This window comes from Squalius cephalus (assembly GCF_949319135.1).
Source record: "Squalius cephalus genome assembly, chromosome: 3".
Taxonomy (NCBI): domain Eukaryota; kingdom Metazoa; phylum Chordata; class Actinopteri; order Cypriniformes; family Leuciscidae; genus Squalius; species Squalius cephalus.
Genome location: NC_137124.1, coordinates 20,007,626 through 20,026,646, shown reverse-complemented (window position 1 = coordinate 20,026,646; position 19,021 = coordinate 20,007,626). Strand labels below are relative to the sequence as shown.

Here is a 19,021-nt window from a genome sequence, read left to right as displayed (position 1 = left end):
TGATTACAGTAGCCTACGATAGGTCTATCACCCTGAGACATTTAAAATGTGTTTTTACCTTCATAGTTTATTCAATTTCACTCACATTTAGACAAAATGTTAATTCACTTTAATAAGTTATTACAAATATAAATATAGAATTACTGTGTTGAACATTAGCATTCATACTCTCCATTATTATCCAAATAGTTTACAGTCATTCCATACAATGCATTTGAAAAAAGAAAACATTATTCTTGTCCAAACCTACACAATATAATAAATACAGCATATAAGCAAAAATCCTCCTGTGCATTGTCTTAGCCACAAACAAATAAATAAATAAAACAGCAGTAACAGTACTGTGGAGACATTTTCTTCTAAAAGTACGTAGTTGCCACTCATCCTCAGTTTGAAGTATCATAATGTTTATCATCCATCAGTCAAATGTATAGACATTTTTCTGAGGCAATGATATTGCAAATTATGATGAAAAGAAGATTAAAACTTGTGCATCAACTCCATAACAGCTATAGTTGTGCTCTGGCCAAAGATAAAAGCTCCAGTAATGACAGTCACCACACCCCAACCTGTCAAGAAGATTCTGAAAGAAACAAACAGAATGATAGAGGGAAAGTGTGTATAAGAAAGAGAAAGTGATTTAAATCAATGCTTAGAAGTGCCATCAATATATGATGAAAAATAATGTAGTTATCAATTTTATTTTCCTGGCTGTTTCCTCTGGTTTCTTTACACATAAGACAACATAGATGTTACGCACCTCATCCTGGGATTTATTGGTTCTGTCTGCATTGCGAAAATGAGGCACAGTCCTGCAAAAAGTCAACTTGGTCAATGCCATTTCATGGTCTATTTGTGACTTCTATTTCAAATAAATGCTTTCAATTCATCGAAGAATCTGTGGTTTCCTTAAAAATATAACCTCAATAACCTCAATATTATTGACACTGATGATAATAAAGAATAAAGATATGTTTCTTGAGCTACAAATCAGTGTATCAGAACGATTTCTGAAGGATCATGTGACACTGAAGACTGGAGTAATGATGCTGAAAATTCAGCTTTGCCATCACAGGAGTAAATTACATTTTAAAATACATTTAAATAGAAAGGTTATTTTAAATTGTAATAATATTTCACAATATTACAGTTTTTACTGTATTTTTTATCCAATAAATGCAGCCTTGGTGAGCATCATTTCAAAAACATTAAGAAATCTTCCCAACCCCAAACTTTTGAATGGTAGAGTATGTGTGCATGCTTGTGAGTTGGTGAGATTGTGATTGTTCCATTGAGTGTCTCACCAGGAAAGATAAATATAAAGAAGGCACTAATTCCCCCGATTACGCTGATGACCTCACTCATGTCTGGTACACAGATGGCGATGAGAAGAGTCACAGTGATCCAGAGAAGTGTTAGTATCAGACGGCACCGACTCTCAAACACAGACGTCATTATGGCCCGTCTTTCCCAAAAGCGCAATATTTGTGTTAGAATCACTGACCTGTGAACAAGACATTGACACATGAGTGTGTATACACAGTGTGTGTGTGTGTGTGTGTGTGTGTGTGTGTGTGTGTGTGTGGCCTGGTAAACCCTACATTATGGGGACAAAATGTCCCCACAAGGATGGCAATATCCAAAATCCTTGTTCGTGTGGGGACATTTTTTGGTCCCCATGAGGAAAACGGCTTATAAATCATACTACTAAGTGATGTTTTTTTTGAAAATGTAAAAATGCAGAAAGTTTTCTGTGATGGGTAGGTTTAGGGATAGGGTTAGTGTAAGGGAATAGAATATACAGTTTGTACAGTATAAAAATCATTATGTCTATGGAAAGTCCCCATAAAACATGAAAACACAACATATGTGTGTGTGTTGTGTGTGTGTGTGTGTGTGTGTGTGTGTGTGTGTGTGTGTGTGTGTGTGTGTGTGTGTGTGTGTGTGTGTGTGTGTGTGTGTGTGTGTGTGTGTGTGTGTGTGTGTGTGTGTGTGTGCAGTGAGCTATGCACATTTATTTGTAGTTTACAGTACCTTCCCAAAAGCAAAATTATAGGATAGATGGTGATGATCGAAATCCCAAACAGCAGCCTAGCAATAATCATCACTACATCATTTCCAGGATATGACATCAGGATATCTGAGGCTACTTCCCGTCCAAATGTAAGAAAACCAAACACACCTGCCATATTGCAACCAACAGTCAGTCTCTCAGTTTAATACAAAAACTCACTGGAAAATATTTATTATAATAGTACAGGTAACTAATGCTCTACAAATATGTACATATCATAGAGTAAAGTGATTTGACTCACCTGTGAGAGTATAAATAAGCAGGCAGAAAATCATAGATGTGACCGAGATGAAAACCCAATGTGTAATATTTTTGTTCTCCATGCTGCTGTAGATTGCAATACAAGCTTCATGACACTGTAATAGAAATAATGATTACAGTGTGTGAGCTTTGAGCAATCCTAATGGTCAAAAGTACAACAGAGAAAGTTGCAAATAGTGCACCAGTGATGTAAAGAAATAAATAGAATCTGACCTGGAAACCAAAACAGATGGTGGGAACCACACTGAACATGGAGGCCAGTGAGTCCAATCTGTTACAAACACAAGAACCAAAATAAACCACTGATATGAACAATGCACACAACTTAACGGCAAACATGTACATATAACTAAACTCACCCTTGACTGTGCATTGGTGTGAGGTCTGCTGTGTGCTCATCTTTTAAATAATACTTTGCAATTACAGCTACACTCAGGTATGTAGCAGCCAGAGTTCCCATTACGCTGCCAATTAAACATAAAGAAACGTTAAAAGATCAGAGATAATGATAGATACAGCAGCTCAGAAGTGGAAGAGCAAAGGAACTACGCAGTCCTTCTCACTCAGACCTGTGTTTGCTGATGGTATTATATGGTATAAAAATATTTAGGGAGTCACAGATGTATGTGTCAGCTTTCAACGCACCTGGTGTATTTCTGGATGCCGATCTCTTTGGGAATAGAGAGTGGAAGGACGATAATGAAGCACATGAGAAAGAGTGCAAAACGGTGATCTGTGTACCAATGATATGGCATCTCTCCTTCTGTGTGTCCCGTCACTGTCTCATACAGAGACAGACACACTGAAACGCACAAACAAGGGGAAAAATATCTCTTTGTTTCATTGTCATGTGTATATATACACATTTGTCTGTTACAGTTCCTCACACTGAAACATAATGACTCATATTGAACCACACACATACAACTCACATTTATCCAGCTGATCCTGCACAACCACCAAAAAGGCCACAGAGATCATGAAGAGGTTGAAAACAAAGCAGATCTCGCACAGATGGCCGATCCTCTGTCCGCACACCTCTCGCACCACATCGTGATACGTGTTCTGCCGACTGATTGACGAGGCATAGCCAAGAATGACCAACCCACTTATAAGAAATACCAGAGACACCTGAGAAAGGGAGAAAGATGTTAAATTGCTTTAAACCCCACAATCTACACATTCTTTTTCAGCTGTATCCACATTAGCACTTCCGTGTAAGGCTTTACGTGGGTTCTTTCTTTGCTAAAGGGTTGCATGAACATTAAAGACCGTTGTTTTTTTTTCCCTAAAATACCTACCGCCTTCCATTTCATTAGTGGCACATTGTGAATAACAGCATCACATTCTCACTCTAATGTGAAAGATACAGACAGAATATAAACTATGCATTTGTACATCTCTGTACAAGAAGACGCATTATATTAAATCTTAATCTAAAATTAAGATGAAACAATAAAAATATAAATTCTACTTTGCTCTCTGCTGGACAAAATTATGACAAACCAGCCTTAGCTTGTTTGTTGGTCTTAGCTGGTCACACAATTGGTTTAGCTGACAAGGTTTTTTGTATAATAAAATAAAGTAAATAAATAGTAAATAATAACTGAGTCTTATTTGTCAGAATGATAACAACGCACCATCTCCACACTGATGGCTGTGCTCACGCCGCCGGCCTTTTCAAAAGCCCATGGAAAGTTAAGGAGTCCCGCGCCGAGGGCAGATTTAAGCATGATGAAAATGGCCCCAAATGAGCCCAGCCGCGGGACGTCCGAACCCCGTGCAGGTTTGGATAGCAGACTGATGCTGCGAATACTCTCCCGGGCCAGTTCCTCCATGCTCAATATGTAAAGACAAAAACAATGCAAGAAGCTTCTCTCGATAATAATGGTGCGTTATGAGTCCAATGCATCCGCACTTGTCTGCGGTAAAACCGCTATTTAGTAGGCTAAAGCGAGTGAGGCTGTCCCAAGTAAGACCCCCTTAAAAATGTCATCCCAAGGTGAGAAATATTGTAAAGCCTTGCTAGCGTTTGAAACGGTGGGTTCCGAGTCTAAATGATGTCTCCTCTACAGATGCATGTTAAAAGGAATGTGCTTCTGATTTCACACAGGAGTGACTACAGCAACTGCCTTATCAAATGAGAGCTGCTTTTAGTCTATAACAGCAGGAATTCACGTCAGGACGGTGTTATTTTCTAACGAGAAACACTGCGGCTAAATTCAATTAGTGCTCGTCTTGCGACCCTGTTCGAACCCTTTGAGCAAATATTCATTTGCAGCGCTCACTTGAGGCGCGTGTCTCTTTAAAGGTGCCTTCACGTGCTATGGTAATTATGGTAAATATGGCAAAAGCCGACGTGGAAAATGCACATGAACACCCCCTCATGTGGTATTTTCCACTGGGCAGCTCGTAGAATATTTTGATGCACGAGTTGCCGAGATGAGATAACCTTTGACCTTTTCAAAATGGTGGGGAGCAACGCAAGAGTCGTGAATACTGTCAGAGAATGTCTACTATGATACTGTTAGCAGATAGTTTTTGTAGCCTATACAATGTTGTGTCATTAACAATTGTAATATAATGCGTTAACACTCAATTTTCAACTTCGCCGCAATTTCCTTGGTTCATATTTAATCATTTTATGTCGTTTTTTTTTTTTTTTTTTATTATTAATTATTTTTTAATCATCAGAAAGCACCACATTTACGTTTTTTTGTAAAGATAAAAAAGATACTCTACTGACACAGACCTTGCGGGTACTACATTACGACAACAAAAGCACTTGAACACAACACACTGGTAAATACCAGTGCACAAGTGGAAAATATCATCTCTCCATAGCACGTGAAGGCACCATGAGACCAGTGATTAATGATTAATTAACCACCATGATTAATTCGGATTTAAAAAATCTAGAAATATGAAGCTATCATTAGGCCTAATTGATGTGGCGCTCCACAAAGCAAATTTAAACTATTTAAACAAATCAAAGAAATAGAACTTAACAAACAAACTCAGTGTTGTTACATATGTGTGTGAGGCGGTTTTTGAAAATGTGAATTATGTGCATTGTGCAACAAAATATAACTTTGAAATGAAACAACCCACACTGCCCTATCTCGAAATCCCGCTGTGCGTCATGTCACGCCTATGCGACAGATGGCGGTAGAGCAAAACCAGCAGTGTCCTGTCCCATACGGTTGATTCATAGAACAAGAACTGCACGGTTTCGCTCCTGTAAAGTTGTGTTTCAATAAACACGTGGGTTTATTGAAAATGCCGTTTGACACAAGACGTATCCGTGGACCGGAGGAGTCGCAGTCCCCGCTGCTTTTTCTTTCCCCAGACAAAGTCCCCGAGGCCAGCAGTAGACAGGGCGTCCGAGGGAATGGAGACGTGCGGCCAGTGTTTGCGCGCTGCGGGCTGGTCAGCCAGGCGAAGGGCTCTGCGTACCTCGAGGCTGGAAACACCAAGATCATATGCTCGGTGTACGGACCGAGAGAGATTGAACGTAAGGACGAAACAGACATGAAAACCGGTCGCCTTATTTGCGACTTCAGGCTCGCGCCGTTTTCCTGTTTGAAACGGGGTGCCTGGATCCAAGGCAGCGAGGAACGAGACCTGTCCGCGACTCTGCTCGAGAGTTTGCAGCCAGGAGTTTGCCTCCACAGATACCCACGCTCGCAGATTGAGGTTAATGTCATCGTTCTGGAGAATGACGGCTCGATTCTTGCACACGCGGTGACCTGCGCCTCTATGGCCCTGGCGGATGGCGGTATTGAAATGTATGATGTGGTGTTGGGTTGTTCGCTGCGACAGAATGGAAACACGTGCCTCGTTGACCCATCACATTCAGAGGAGTGTGGGAGCTGGCAGGAGGGATACGGGGAGAATCGGGGATGCGTCACCGTTGCTCTGCTTCCCAATCTGAATCAAGTGTCTGGTCTGAATGCGGACGGGGAGATGCGGGAAGACACACTGACTGATGCTGTGAGAACCTGCCTGGACGGCTGTCACAAACTCTATCCCGTGGTACAGCAAGCGCTGACGAGGGCTGTGAAGAGGAAAGCTCCTCCACCTGAGAAATAGACTTGTTTGCCAGGATCTTAAAGTTTTTGTTGTTTTGTTTTGAGGAAAATAAAATTGTAAAACTGAATATATTGTTTGTGCATGCATTGCTTAACAAAATTTCTACACTCGTGTAAATATGTAGTACCAATTAAATACAGTATCTTCAGTTGCAAATATATTTTCTTATCTTTTATTTTTTCACTGCACAAGTGTTGATGGTTTTCTATTCAGTAAGTACATTTGCAAATATATAAAAACATGTTTGTAATATGAAGGCTTTTTTACTGGATAAAAGAAGTAGAAAAGATCAATTCTGAGGCTGATGCTTTGCTGTAGTGTGTGAAATGGTCTGTAATTAAAAGGGTGAAACGGTACAAATACATACAAAGTAATTAAAAAAAACTGGCACTTTGGAACGTGAATATTCTCATAATAAAGTGCTTGAATTTCTAGCATGTTTTGGCAAACAAATTACAATACCACACCCATTAAAAAAAAGATGACAAACAATTAAAACCTCTTGCTAAGTGTGTCATTTGAGTAATAAATAAGATTGTGCTCAAGCAAATCAGCGCAAACTTGAACAGACTGGTATCTGTGACTGATGCATCACAGAATTATACATGCATTGCTATGCGATGCATGTTTAATTGTGTGACAGCATGCAGGGTGATGAGGTAATGAATATGTATGGATGAGATTGTGTGTTTGATCCCTGCACTGTGCGAGTGCTCTCAAGCACGTTTCAGTATAATGTTTGTGATTTCTGAACGGCTTGCAATTCTCATTGGAATGCCATAATAACCGGTTCCAGAGGTCACGTAGACCATGGTGTGTTCAGAGACACGGTAGAGTCCACAGAAAAATGGATTCATCAGGAATGCCAGGATGGTGAGGGGGAACAGCTGACCAGCGTGTGTGTGACCTACACAAACGCAAAATTGCATTTTATTGGTCAGTAGAGGACATAAGCAGTATGCTCCTAAATTTTCACTTAAAAAAAAAAAAAGCATCTGTAAGACCAAAATATTTCAGCTGATATTTACATACCTGAGAGTACCAGGCTGATGTCTGGCCGTTGCTGGAGGGCTTGTTTGGCAGCATGAGGCTGATGTGCAAGAAGAATAATAGGGCTCTCTGCACTGCAGCCACTAAGAGCTTTCTCAACATCCATGCCATGGCCTGGGTATCTTTAACCAAAAAAACACTACTGACATGAGCCCAGTGCAAAGCACATGCACCAGATTTGCATACATTCAAGTGAGCCTGAGATGATATCACTGTGGACTAACCGTAACATGCGGGCCTCGAGGTCATCAATGCCGGCAAGGCAAATCCAGTCTTGAGTCCGTTCTGGGCGGAACACTTTCACATTGCTGTTGTGAAGAGACTCGATCCCCATTGAGCGCAAGAGCTCAAACCAGCCTTCAACATCAGCAGTGTAGTAGTCATGATTGCCTGAAAGTCACAAAAATGCATGCGAAAATGTGCACGAAAACATTTATTTACATATAAACGATAATTTCCCTTTATGTCATACAGCCACAAGGACTGACCAGTAGCAAAATAGGAGCCCAGTCGAGCCCTCATCTGTCCCAGTGGTTCTGCAGCGCTACTTAATCGAGTCACCTGAGAGTCAGTCAGATCACCGACAATCACCACTACATCTACAGCAACAAAGAGTACAATTAAATGTCAGGTACATGTTAAAGGGATAATCCACCCAAAAATGAAAAATTCTGTCATCATTTGCTCACCCTCATTCCGATTCCTAATCTGTCTTCTGTTGAACATGAAGATATTTAGAAGAATGCTGGTAAGCATACAGTTTTGGTTCCCATTGACTTTCATTTCATTGACAATGCAAGTCAATAGGAACCAAAACTGTTTACCAACGTTCTTCAAAATATCTTCGTTTGTTTCACAGAAGAATGAAAATCATATGTGGTTGGAATATTCTTTTTTTTACTTTTTGGATGAGCTCTCCCTTTAATATTTCAAACATTAATCTGATACAAGATGTAATTACCTGGGTTCAGCTCATTCACCATAGTCACAATGCGCTGCAGTTTGGAGCGGCCTACTGTAGGTCCCAGATGTATGTCGGACAGAAGCACCAACCTGAGCCCGTTCAGAGACTCGGGCAGCTTCTCTACTGGGATCTCCACCTCAATTACTCGAGGAGGTTGGGCTGCATTTACCAACCCATACACTGCCAGTATTGCAGTTACTATCAATGCCAATACTGTCTGGCTGGCTGATGCGCTCGCGACCGCATCCTCTTCACCTCGCGTGCGGGAGAGAAGCCTGCGAAGGCGGTTTAGGCAGCCAAAAACAAACAGGAAGAACAGTAGGATGACATAAATCCCCAAACAGGAAAAACTCAAAATTGAAAACCAGTGTGGCTCAGTATCCACGAGGAAAAACATGCATAGGTAGCTCCCGTGCACGACAGTGAGAAAGAGCAGGACAAGAAGACGCCAACATCTCTGGGGGACAGAAGGAGCACCCCTGGTTCCGCACAGCCGCCTCCCCACGCGTTTCCAGATGTAGAGCGAGCCGAGGAGCAGCAGGGAGTTGATGAAGAGGAGAAACTGAACACGAAACAGCGAAGCGCGCGTGCCTATGTCAACCCGCTCCGAGATTAATGTTCTGGACATGAGCATTGAGAAAAAAACAACCCCCGATGCGATTCCGATTTTCCCCTCTGCGGAGAGGCGTCCAAATCCGAACATACTGACCGGCATGTGCTCGGTCACTGACCCTGGCTGGGACAGTCTATTACAAATAGGGTGCATTCATTCTTGGCACGCTATAACGTATAATAATGATAAAAGAGTTCGCCATACCTTTCAATTCACGGTCCATTCAAGTAAAAATAAACGTTATCTTAACTGGGACACTGGAGAACAAAAACTACTTCCGCAGACAAAGACGTGTGATGGCCGCTATGATGATGACAACATGAAAAATACTGTTGTGGTTTCCGACTAGAAATGTCATACAGACATTTGCTACACACTCAAACTACAAAAGCGTTTATAACATAATTCGCGATCTAGTAAACAAATTAAATATAAACACGTCAGTCATTTGACGGCGGCTCTTCAAGCTCTTCTGCGTGACAAGTGTGTGCGGTGATATCATTGGCTCGTCACATTACAGAGGCGTGGCTAATGTGACGCTCTTAATCCTGATTGGAAACGAACTGTTATTAACTGACAACATACGAGTAGTGAAGGTCTGTTAGTTCTTAACATTAAAACACCATTTCCTGTCTCAGTTTATGCGTTTGTTCAGCATCTTACTTACGTTATCATCCAAGAATGTTTTTTTTTTTATTGTACCTTTACCTCCAACTGTCACTCAATTACTATTCACTATTAAAAATTCCAGTATTTCATTATTTTATGGGCATTTTGAAGCTATTTATTTTTAAGGTCAGAAAACACATGATTTCGATAATGTGATACAACAAAACATCCTCATTTGGATTTATTATTAAATTAATAAATATCTAAAGTTGATGTTCATGGAAAAAAAAATGTCAGGTTGTATTTTTACTTTTGTCTTGTCACACAGTGTCAAATAGAAAATGAATACATACAAAACTGCATTTAAATTTTAGGAATGGGGACCCTCACAAGGGGATCATCATTCTTGACATCAAATGTTTGAACCACCGATCTATATAGAATGACATGTCATTATATAGATCAGTGGTTTGAACCCCCTTGGTCTGTCTAGGTTACTAACGCAGAAAGCACACACCTTATATATGCATTCAAATGTTGGTAAGCAGCATAACACCATGCAAGAGAAAGGAACTGTGAGAATTTTTCTAATTCGTTTTCTAAGGTTTGCAACAAGCTTCTCTGTTCTTACCATTTAGTAGACCTGCTATTATTATCTATCTTGTGTATTTAGTGTTCATGAGTGCATCCAGTGTGGATAAGAAACAACTCAAAATACATCATTTTAGCTCATAAATAATCATAACAAATGCATGAGTACACGATAGAATTGCTTTTATTGTTAAAGGAGCACAGTGTCACAGCGCATTTCACAGCCTTTCATTTGCAGCAGCTTGTGTCGCACGATTTCTCCTTGTCCTTGCGCGCGCTCTCGCAGCCCTTCGTGCCCTTATTACTGCATTCAGATGGACAAGTTCCGCAACCTACCGGGTCGAAAAGGGCAAAATTGATTTAATTCTGCAGAATTCTGGGTGAAGTGATGTTTAATTATCCAAAGCGTTAGTTATTCGACTCACTTTTCTTGCTATGTGCGCACGCGCAGTTGGTGCATTTGCAGTTTTGCCCGCAGTTACAAGATCCATCTACAACAGACAGTGGTCTTACATTTCCAGAAGATGCATGCGCGCCACCGCATTTCTTGCTATAATCACTTAGATTAAATACTGTACATATTTATATTTGGATTATGTACTTACTTTTAGAACAGTCGCACGGGTCCATTTTCCCACCTTAATTTCAACGAACGTATGATGCTTTCTTGGAAAAATCTGTCTGGAAATGGAATCGCTCGTTCGTGCGTCACTATCACGTGTGAACGTCATATGAAGAGTGTGAGCGCGCTGATGGATGAACTTGGGATCACATTCTGTAGTCATGTGGGCATTAAACAAATATAAAAGGAAAGCCAGGCATCCCAGCAAACAATTTTGGTTACCAGAACGTTTTGGGAACGTTCGTTTTTGGTTAAACTAAACCTCCCGGTAAAGTTCTGGGAAGCTTGGTTTTGGTTACAAAAAGAGCCTAAAAAATGTCCCCAGGACATTCTTGTTTGGTTCCCAAAAGTACTTTAGGGGATGAACTCTGTCACACTGATGTTATTTGATCTATTTATGTTACTACTGTACTGTAATTATAATTATTGATAATTGCAGGTTAAAATACACTAACCACGTCAAGGGAGGGACAAACAAATCAAAGCACAGCCAGTAATTGGTGCTAAAGTGTTTTCTTTTTTAATGTAAACATTTCATTGGTCGGTCAGAAGACTAAACCCAGCAGTACAGTGCAGTATTACCCCAAGGGAGTAAAGGAGAACATTCAGTGCACCAAACAAAAAAAAACAAAAAATCATCCACAGCTGAGAAAAAGAGGAGGGAAACGGGAAAAGAAATCTGGGTTAAGTAACAGGTCATGGTTGAATAAAGAGTGTGCATGCATCACACACGCATCTGTACACACTCTCACACGTCATTACGTCATCAGTTGAAGAGAGAGAGAGATAAAAAGAAGCGATAGCTCATTCGTTCAGTAATTCAGTTATATATGAGTCTGAATTACAGTCTTAATATTTACGCTGTTCTCCATCTAAAGTCTGCAAGCTAGTTCGTTTGTATTCGTAGCCCGACATTGATAGGGTGCACAAAGTGTGGGGCGATACAAAATATGTAAATACATGCGCTTATAATTATATAAATAAATAAACTACAGAATAATTTATACAGAAATGAACAGATTTTGAACTATTTGTGCTCATGTTGAGTGAGAATGTTGTCAACATCACACTTTGTAAGAGGCTTCATTCGCTGAAAGGCATTTTATGTCACAGCCTGAAGCCAGTGAGCAGAGACCCAATAGGGGGCGATGCCAGGTCTCAAACAACTTTGGCTTAAGAGCTGCCCCTGGACAACAATCAGTTTCTGAAATGACATTCGGCTCTGCTAAATGATTCACCTTACATCTTGCTCTCAGTCACAGACATTTCTGGATCTTAAGAAAAGCCTACAAGAGCCACAGATCCTTTCAGGGTTTAGTTTAGGATCATGTCAGCACTTGGAAGTCTCTTACACAGCAGAGAACCTTTGTGTGTTATCACCTGACAAACACTCTCACTCGTTGTGACTGACACTCACACACATGCACTCATGCTTAAAGCATCTATGCCCGGCCGAACACTCATTTTACACTATACATGCACACCCATACGTTATTTACTCCAGCAATGGACTGACGAACTACAAAAGAAAATAAGGGATACATATTCTGAACAAAAGACAAAAATTGACAGTGAAATGAAATAAGGGAGTGCCTTGGCCAATGTCACAGGGGTGTCAGTTCAGTCACTTGTTACCATTTCGAAGGGCAACAAGTGGAGTCGGAGCTCAGTAGAGGCCACAGCCACGCAGGTTATTGGCGATGATGATGTCAGTAACAGCATCAAAGACCACTTGGATGTTTCCTGTGTCTGTAGCGCAGGTTAGATGACAGTAGATCTCTTTATTAGGAGAGCGATTCTTGCTTTCAAACTGACCTTGTACATACGTAGCCGCGGCTTCGAATGTATTTGGGCCTGTCGGAAAGATGGAGACACGATGAGAAGTTGAGTTTTCAAGCCTTTTTCATATCTGTAAATTTCTTGTATAGATTTGTGCATGGTTGTTGTACCTGTGTATTCTGGGAAGCAGATATTCAGGGGAGATTTTACAATCTTTATTGCAAAAAGGTCCTTCTTATTGAGGAAAAGGATGATGGACGTGTCAACAAAGAACTTATTGTTACATATAGAGTCAAAGAGCATAAGAGACTCATGCATTCGGTTCTGCAGAGAAGAGAGAGAAGACACTGAATCAAACATGTTTGCATTTTTGGAACTGAATAATTAGCATAAAGAAATAAATCAATACAATTTATATTACAAATATATATATTTTTTTTATAAAACATAGATATGGTGGGTAAAAACAGTAGGATTCCTCTGTAATTTGGTGATTCAAATCAATTTTAGGTTGACCGTCAAGGGATTGTTTTAGAGAACCTAAAGTTAATTTACCAATAAATGTCATAATATGAATATGCAAGCTGTCTAAATGATCTGAGTGTAGTAGTTCACCGTGGTCTCGTCTTCATGGAGCATTTGGTCGTATCCACTCAGTGCCACACAGAAGATAATGGCTGTCACATCCTCAAAGCAGTGAATCCATTTTTTCCTCTCTGATCTCTGTCCCCCCACATCAAACAGCCTGGGGACGGAACATCACACACTTTCAGGACACATGTGAAGCCATGTACACGCATGTGTGCACACACACAAAACACTATCAAATCAAGTCCAAACTCATAAAGCATGTTAAGAAACAAAATAGGTCGACCAAAGATTTGTCCCAAAGTCCCATCTAAAAGAGAATGTCATTTTCACAAATAGACTTTGAGGACAATTATAAAGAATTCACATCTGAGTGCTATTTTATATTCAACAAAATATTCCTAGTATTTTTTTTTTTTTTTTATTAAAATGTAAAAAAAAAAAAAAACTTTTAGAATTTAAAGATATGAGTAAAGTCAACTGTTTTAATGCAGCTTTGCAGAAACTCATATTAACAGGTTTATAATGTCTTATAATTTACACTAAGCAGTTTTAGGGCTGGGTGGTATGACAATCTATATATATGTACTGATGAACCAACTAAGGTTCAGCTCTATATATTTACTAATATTATGCAGATATGAGTTTGTACCTTTTTAGGAGGTGCAGAAAAATCTTATTTTTAAATTCACAATGTAATTCACAAGAAATGCATAACTTAATAGATACCTAAAGTTAAGGTTCTTGAAGGAAAAATTTGTCTCAACGATGCCAGTAGTTTTGACTCTGGTTCGGAGAATATCCTGTTCAGTGGGGAGGTAATCTGGAGAGCCAATGCGCTGCAAACTGTCTAGGTAACTGAAACACAGAGCGTCCATGTGCATTCTTAAATAACGTATTATGATATATAGGGTGTTGAACATTACACCTGACAGTGACATGCTCATTGCACCATCTCATTGCATTTGTGTGTGAATAACAGAGGGACTCACTATTGGGCGGAGTCATTAAGCTGATACTCTCGAGAACGGCCAAAGCAAGCTTGAGTTCCAGCATCAGTCCAAAGATGTATCATGGCAGCCAGTAGTTCTGTTGAGTATGGCTCTGTGTCTTCCATTCGACTGACCACATCAAATACCATCTTAGCATCCGCCTATAAACATATGCAAAAGGTTAAAAACATCCTGTTTAATGCATATAAGTGTGTAGAGGGACACTCGCTAAATGTGCACTACTTTGGCAACCACAATGATTTTTCCTAATTTCATGCACTAGGTGTCACTGTAACTCAGTGCATCATGTAAGAAGGAGGGTTTGGGTAATACAAGGTGAGGTCAATCACCAGGAAAATCCAATGCAAACATTAAAGAACACTGCAAATCAAAACAAGCGTGCACAGGTACATTAACAGTAGGTACATTAACTGTTGTGCTCTGTTTTCCTGTATTGGTGTATCAATACAATTATATTATTCAGAATAAAGAGGTTTGAACAACTTTTAGATTCAGTAATTGCTTTGAAAATGTTTGAGGATCAAACAATAAAACATTTATTGCATCTGAATATTTACGGTAATCTTCTTCTATCACACCACTTGCGCTCCATTATCTCTGTGTAGTTCTAAAGTCAGTTCACAAGAGTGTGTGCTGCATGTGTGTATACATACATTTCTGTCTTTGTCCGCATACTCTATACCAAGAGTTTCCATAGCTCGCAAGATGGCGGCGAGACTCTGAAGGGTGTTGCTATAGACCACAGGTTTAAACTGCTTTACATCATCTCCGGAGAACCCATCTTCATGGATAATCCTGACGCAAACACACAACAGAGAAAAGCCATTATAGACACACACGCACCATACAAACACGACAGGTCAACAGAACTGACACAATACTGCGCATATATCTGTATGACTGGGATATGTGGTGGCAAAATTAGTATGATTAGAGATTATGCAATAATCTGTTTTGCGCTTCCACAGGTTGCGTAGCACGAGTTGTTGGTCACTTTAATATTTTAAACCACAAGTTAAACTGTAACTATGCAATAACTGCATAGCTGCAATAAAGAAGTTAAAATGCAACTAGAGTATTTATAACCTCAAAATATATTGAAGCTCTGAGATTTAGTTGTGTGTGCTTAGAAATAAAAACTGTGCAATGATGCTGGTGCATGATATCTGTAAAATGGTATTTTATTTAACTAGGTGTTTAATAAAACAATGCATTTGGTGAAAAATGCAATGACTGTGTATGTATGTGCATCTGTAGTTATGAAAATGTAAGGTTAGGTGACATAGTCCCGGTAAATCCGTTTAATGGGCGGATAACGCTAAACGAGACTGCAGGGATCAAGCACTAAAAGCAACCCATTAAGATTAATACAGAGAAAGATTCTAATGCCTCACACACACAAACTCACTCTCTCTCTCTCTCTCTCTCTCTCTCTCTCTCTCTCAAGCACACACAGAGGGCAAAATGAACACAAGGCCCTAATGCATAACATGGAATAACACACAAAAATCGGTCCCAGATTAAATGCAATGACAAAAACGTGAAACATTAAGGATCTTTGGAGCCCAGGACGGCAAAAACAACGACAAGGCACACGCGCACTCTCAAGCTTCACTGCACACATGAGACTAACACTCACTCACTCACTCACTCCCTCACTCACAGCGTTGTCTCTTGGGGGGGGGGTAAGCTTGTGTTTCAGCACTACCACACAATGAACAGCGCGAGACAAACAGATCCCAACCCTTAACCGCCCCAAAAAAGGCCCAAAATCACTGAGTATGTTAAAAAAAAAACCGCACTTACTTCATCTGTTTGACGATGGTGCTCTTCCCCGACTCCCCTCCGCCTGCGGAGACACAGGCTGTGTCAGTGCTGTCACACACACACACACTTACCTGCAGCATCCTTATTCAATGCACTCATTGCAAATCGGCCACTGAAACCTCACGACTTACCCAGCAGCAGTAATTTGACTTCTCTGGCTGCGCTTAATCCGTCTTCCTTCAGGTTTTTCTCGATCGCTCTGCTCCGGTCCAGAGCCGCGCGCTCCTCGGCACTTAACGTACATCCCATTGCAAGACCGGGAGTCGGGACGCGCGAGAGCTGAATCCTAAATATCCGTCTCTGTCCCACACTCTCTCCTTTCTCGCTTGCTCAGTCTGCCGAATGTTGCTAAAGCATCCAAGCCGAATTGAGGTCAGGAACAGGCTCACACTCCGGCCTCTTGGTTGGGAGGAGGTCGTCCTGCTCGCGCTCCGGATCGAGGGTGTCTATTGGGCGGCGGCAGTGACAGCCTGCACGAGCTCGTCTCATCCTGTAGTTCCCTCCTAATGCGCGAGGGGCAAACCCCTCTCATCGCGCTGACGTCACAGGAGGAGCAGGGCTCGGCCACATCTGTTTTGTGGCAGTCGAAATAAAAAGCACCGAGCTTGCATGCATGATATATTTGTAGACATATTGGATATTTCCCACGTTTTTGCACATTAATTTTACTTATCTTTTCATGTTTTGTGGTATTACAGCAGCCAGGAAGGCAAGGCCTATTTATGTATTGTGCATTGTGCAGAGCCTTCCTCCACAGCGTGTCTGTTTCAGTATGGTAATATGGGTGCCATGTTTGGATGTTTCTAATATTTTGTATTTCAATAAAAAGAAAATGTTTTTTAAACATATTTTAATACCTTTGTTTTCAATAATTTTGTGAAGTGTTTCTTATTAGGGGCTTAATTTATTTAATACAATTAGTATTACTTTTAATTTAAAATAGTTAATAAAACAATCATGTTCTTTTCCCAGTCTATTAAGTTATTACAGATTTGGGAAAAGGTCCAGTCCTTTAATTTGACTGGCTTTGAGCTGGGTTTCTGCCCTTGTCCACTCACATATTCCATTCCTGACCGGCTTTTAGTCTGTGCATCACTTGGACTCTGAAACATGCAAAAACGAAATGCTTTAGGCAACTAAACTTTCTTCATTTAGCAGAAATAATCGAACAAATTGGGTAATTTTTTTTTATCAGAAAAAAATAAATAAGTTAGTCGATATCAATTACCTGTCTACAGAACTGTTGTATAAATGCATTCGTGTGTGTGTGACTCTCCCCCAAAAATGAAAATTCTGTCATCATTTACTCCCCCTCAAGTTGTTCTAACCCTGTATGAATTTCTTTCTTCTGCTGAACATAAAAGAAGATATTTTGAGGAATTTCTGTGTTTGTTTGTTTTCTTTTTTCATACTATGGAGGTAAATGGGTCCCATCAACTGTTCGGTTACTGACATTCTTCAAAATATCTTCTTTTGTGTTCAGCAGTAAATTCATACAGGTTTGGAACAACTAGAGGGTGAGTAAATGATGACAAAATTTTCATTTTGGTGAACTATCCCTTTAAATGCACCAACACAATGATGGGACAGATAATATATAATTATATTTATATAGCCTGTGTATATTAAAAAATGTCAATATCACAAAAAAAAACTATTCTTGCAGAACTGCATTATCTTCAAGATTCCTGTGATCTTCTCTAATGCCTCACCCGTTTGATCAGTCATTCAATAACTCTTATTTGTGCAGTGATGCTTTTAATTACATTCACATTTATGCAATTGGAAGATGCTTTAAACAACTTAAAGTGCATTCAAGATAAACATTTCAAAAGTATACATTTTCCCTAGGATCCAAACCCATAACCTTGGTATTGCATGGGTTCTACCAATTTTATTTATATAAAAGCATCCACAACAATGGAACGCAGATATTCAAATATATAATAAAAATGTTCATCCCTAACCCAATCCTCCCCACACACTCATAGTCTTACAGCTCTAAAAGATTCCTGTGGATTTCTCTAATACCTAACCCCTGATATATGAGCCAGATGTTCTGATGTTGGATTTCAACACATAATAATACTTTAAGAGTTTGTGCTTCAGCAACTGTTATATGGGTGAAATGCTTTGAAAGATGAGATCACTCAGTGAGTTTTTAATATCTACTAGTAGTGCAAATCTCTGGAAATCTTAGGATATCCTCTCTCATGACTTTAAAATAAATGCATGCACATACATAATCATTTCACACTTAGAAACTGTATTATTATTTGGGTTTGTTGGGGAACATAAAGTGCATTTTAATATACAGAAAAATGCATAGACCTCTAGTTAAAGATGAATATCTGACTGATTCTTTGAAATGTGCCCATGGGGAGGGGAGAATGGAATACATAACTTTAGTTTTGATTTCATGCCAAGCCCAGACCTAACTGCAAAGGACTGTTCACTTTCTGAACACACCAGTGACACACACACACAGGTCACTCTGATGGATTACTTTACTAAGATGAGAGCAATATCGAGCCACATAGCCTGCTTAACATGCTTTTATCTTTATTACCAGGGTGGAGACAAAATCACAGACCCTCCTCCATAAGCTGTAACGTCACAAGTATGTTGAAACATCATTGCATAATCATATGTGAGTAGCGTTTATATTTTGAGTGAAATAAACTAAGCAAATCTCTACATTTTTGCAAAATGAAATCCTAAATAAAACATTTAGCAAATGCGACCAGGCATGTAACAACGGAACAGTTGAGTCACATTTTCTCTGGTATTTAATCACCAGGTTTTTCGTAAATGAAAATGTTAGATTTCACTCTAGAAAACGACTAGGAGCTTCTAAATCCCCATAACTAAAATGAATATGATCTCTTAACCATGTAATACTTTAATGGCAGGTCTGCATAATGCTTTAATGGAGAAA

The 19,021-nt window shown here is 39.8% G+C and overlaps 5 protein-coding genes across 5 annotated transcripts; 1 reads left to right on the top strand and 4 right to left on the bottom strand.

Annotated features, from left to right (window-relative positions):
• Positions 1–56: 56 nt before the first annotated feature.
• slc38a8b (solute carrier family 38 member 8b) lies at positions 57–5,182 on the bottom strand. The gene is made up of 10 exons (XM_079866544.1): positions 3,976–5,182; positions 3,268–3,466; positions 2,981–3,137; positions 2,695–2,799; positions 2,549–2,606; positions 2,316–2,430; positions 2,035–2,182; positions 1,305–1,504; positions 761–812; positions 57–583 (listed from the first exon to the last, which is right to left on the bottom strand). The coding sequence occupies exons 1-10, from the start codon at positions 4,171–4,173 to the stop codon at positions 481–483; spliced, it is 1,335 nt and encodes a 444-aa protein (XP_079722670.1). The 5' UTR covers positions 4,174–5,182; the 3' UTR covers positions 57–480.
• Positions 5,027–6,580, top strand: exosc6 (exosome component 6). The gene has a single exon (XM_079866547.1). It carries the CDS (start codon positions 5,615–5,617, stop codon positions 6,425–6,427), a length of 813 nt encoding a protein of 270 aa, XP_079722673.1. The 5' UTR covers positions 5,027–5,614; the 3' UTR covers positions 6,428–6,580.
• On the bottom strand, positions 6,482–9,589 carry tmppe (transmembrane protein with metallophosphoesterase domain). Its single transcript, XM_079866545.1, has 5 exons — positions 8,439–9,589; positions 7,966–8,076; positions 7,702–7,867; positions 7,460–7,599; positions 6,482–7,334 (listed from the first exon to the last, which is right to left on the bottom strand). Exons 1-5 carry the CDS (start codon positions 9,205–9,207, stop codon positions 7,144–7,146), a joined length of 1,377 nt encoding a protein of 458 aa, XP_079722671.1. The 5' UTR covers positions 9,208–9,589; the 3' UTR covers positions 6,482–7,143.
• An 831-nt stretch (positions 9,590–10,420) lies between these two features.
• On the bottom strand, positions 10,421–10,971 carry mtbl (metallothionein-B-like). The gene is made up of 3 exons (XM_079866543.1): positions 10,860–10,971; positions 10,680–10,745; positions 10,421–10,586 (listed from the first exon to the last, which is right to left on the bottom strand). The coding sequence occupies exons 1-3, from the start codon at positions 10,882–10,884 to the stop codon at positions 10,483–10,485; spliced, it is 195 nt and encodes a 64-aa protein (XP_079722669.1). The 5' UTR covers positions 10,885–10,971; the 3' UTR covers positions 10,421–10,482.
• gnao1b (guanine nucleotide binding protein (G protein), alpha activating activity polypeptide O, b) lies at positions 10,958–16,584 on the bottom strand. The gene is made up of 8 exons (XM_079866541.1): positions 16,215–16,584; positions 16,063–16,105; positions 14,910–15,051; positions 14,236–14,396; positions 13,973–14,101; positions 13,271–13,400; positions 12,826–12,979; positions 10,958–12,730 (listed from the first exon to the last, which is right to left on the bottom strand). The coding sequence occupies exons 1-8, from the start codon at positions 16,330–16,332 to the stop codon at positions 12,543–12,545; spliced, it is 1,065 nt and encodes a 354-aa protein (XP_079722667.1). The 5' UTR covers positions 16,333–16,584; the 3' UTR covers positions 10,958–12,542.
• Positions 16,585–19,021: the final 2,437 nt, after the last annotated feature.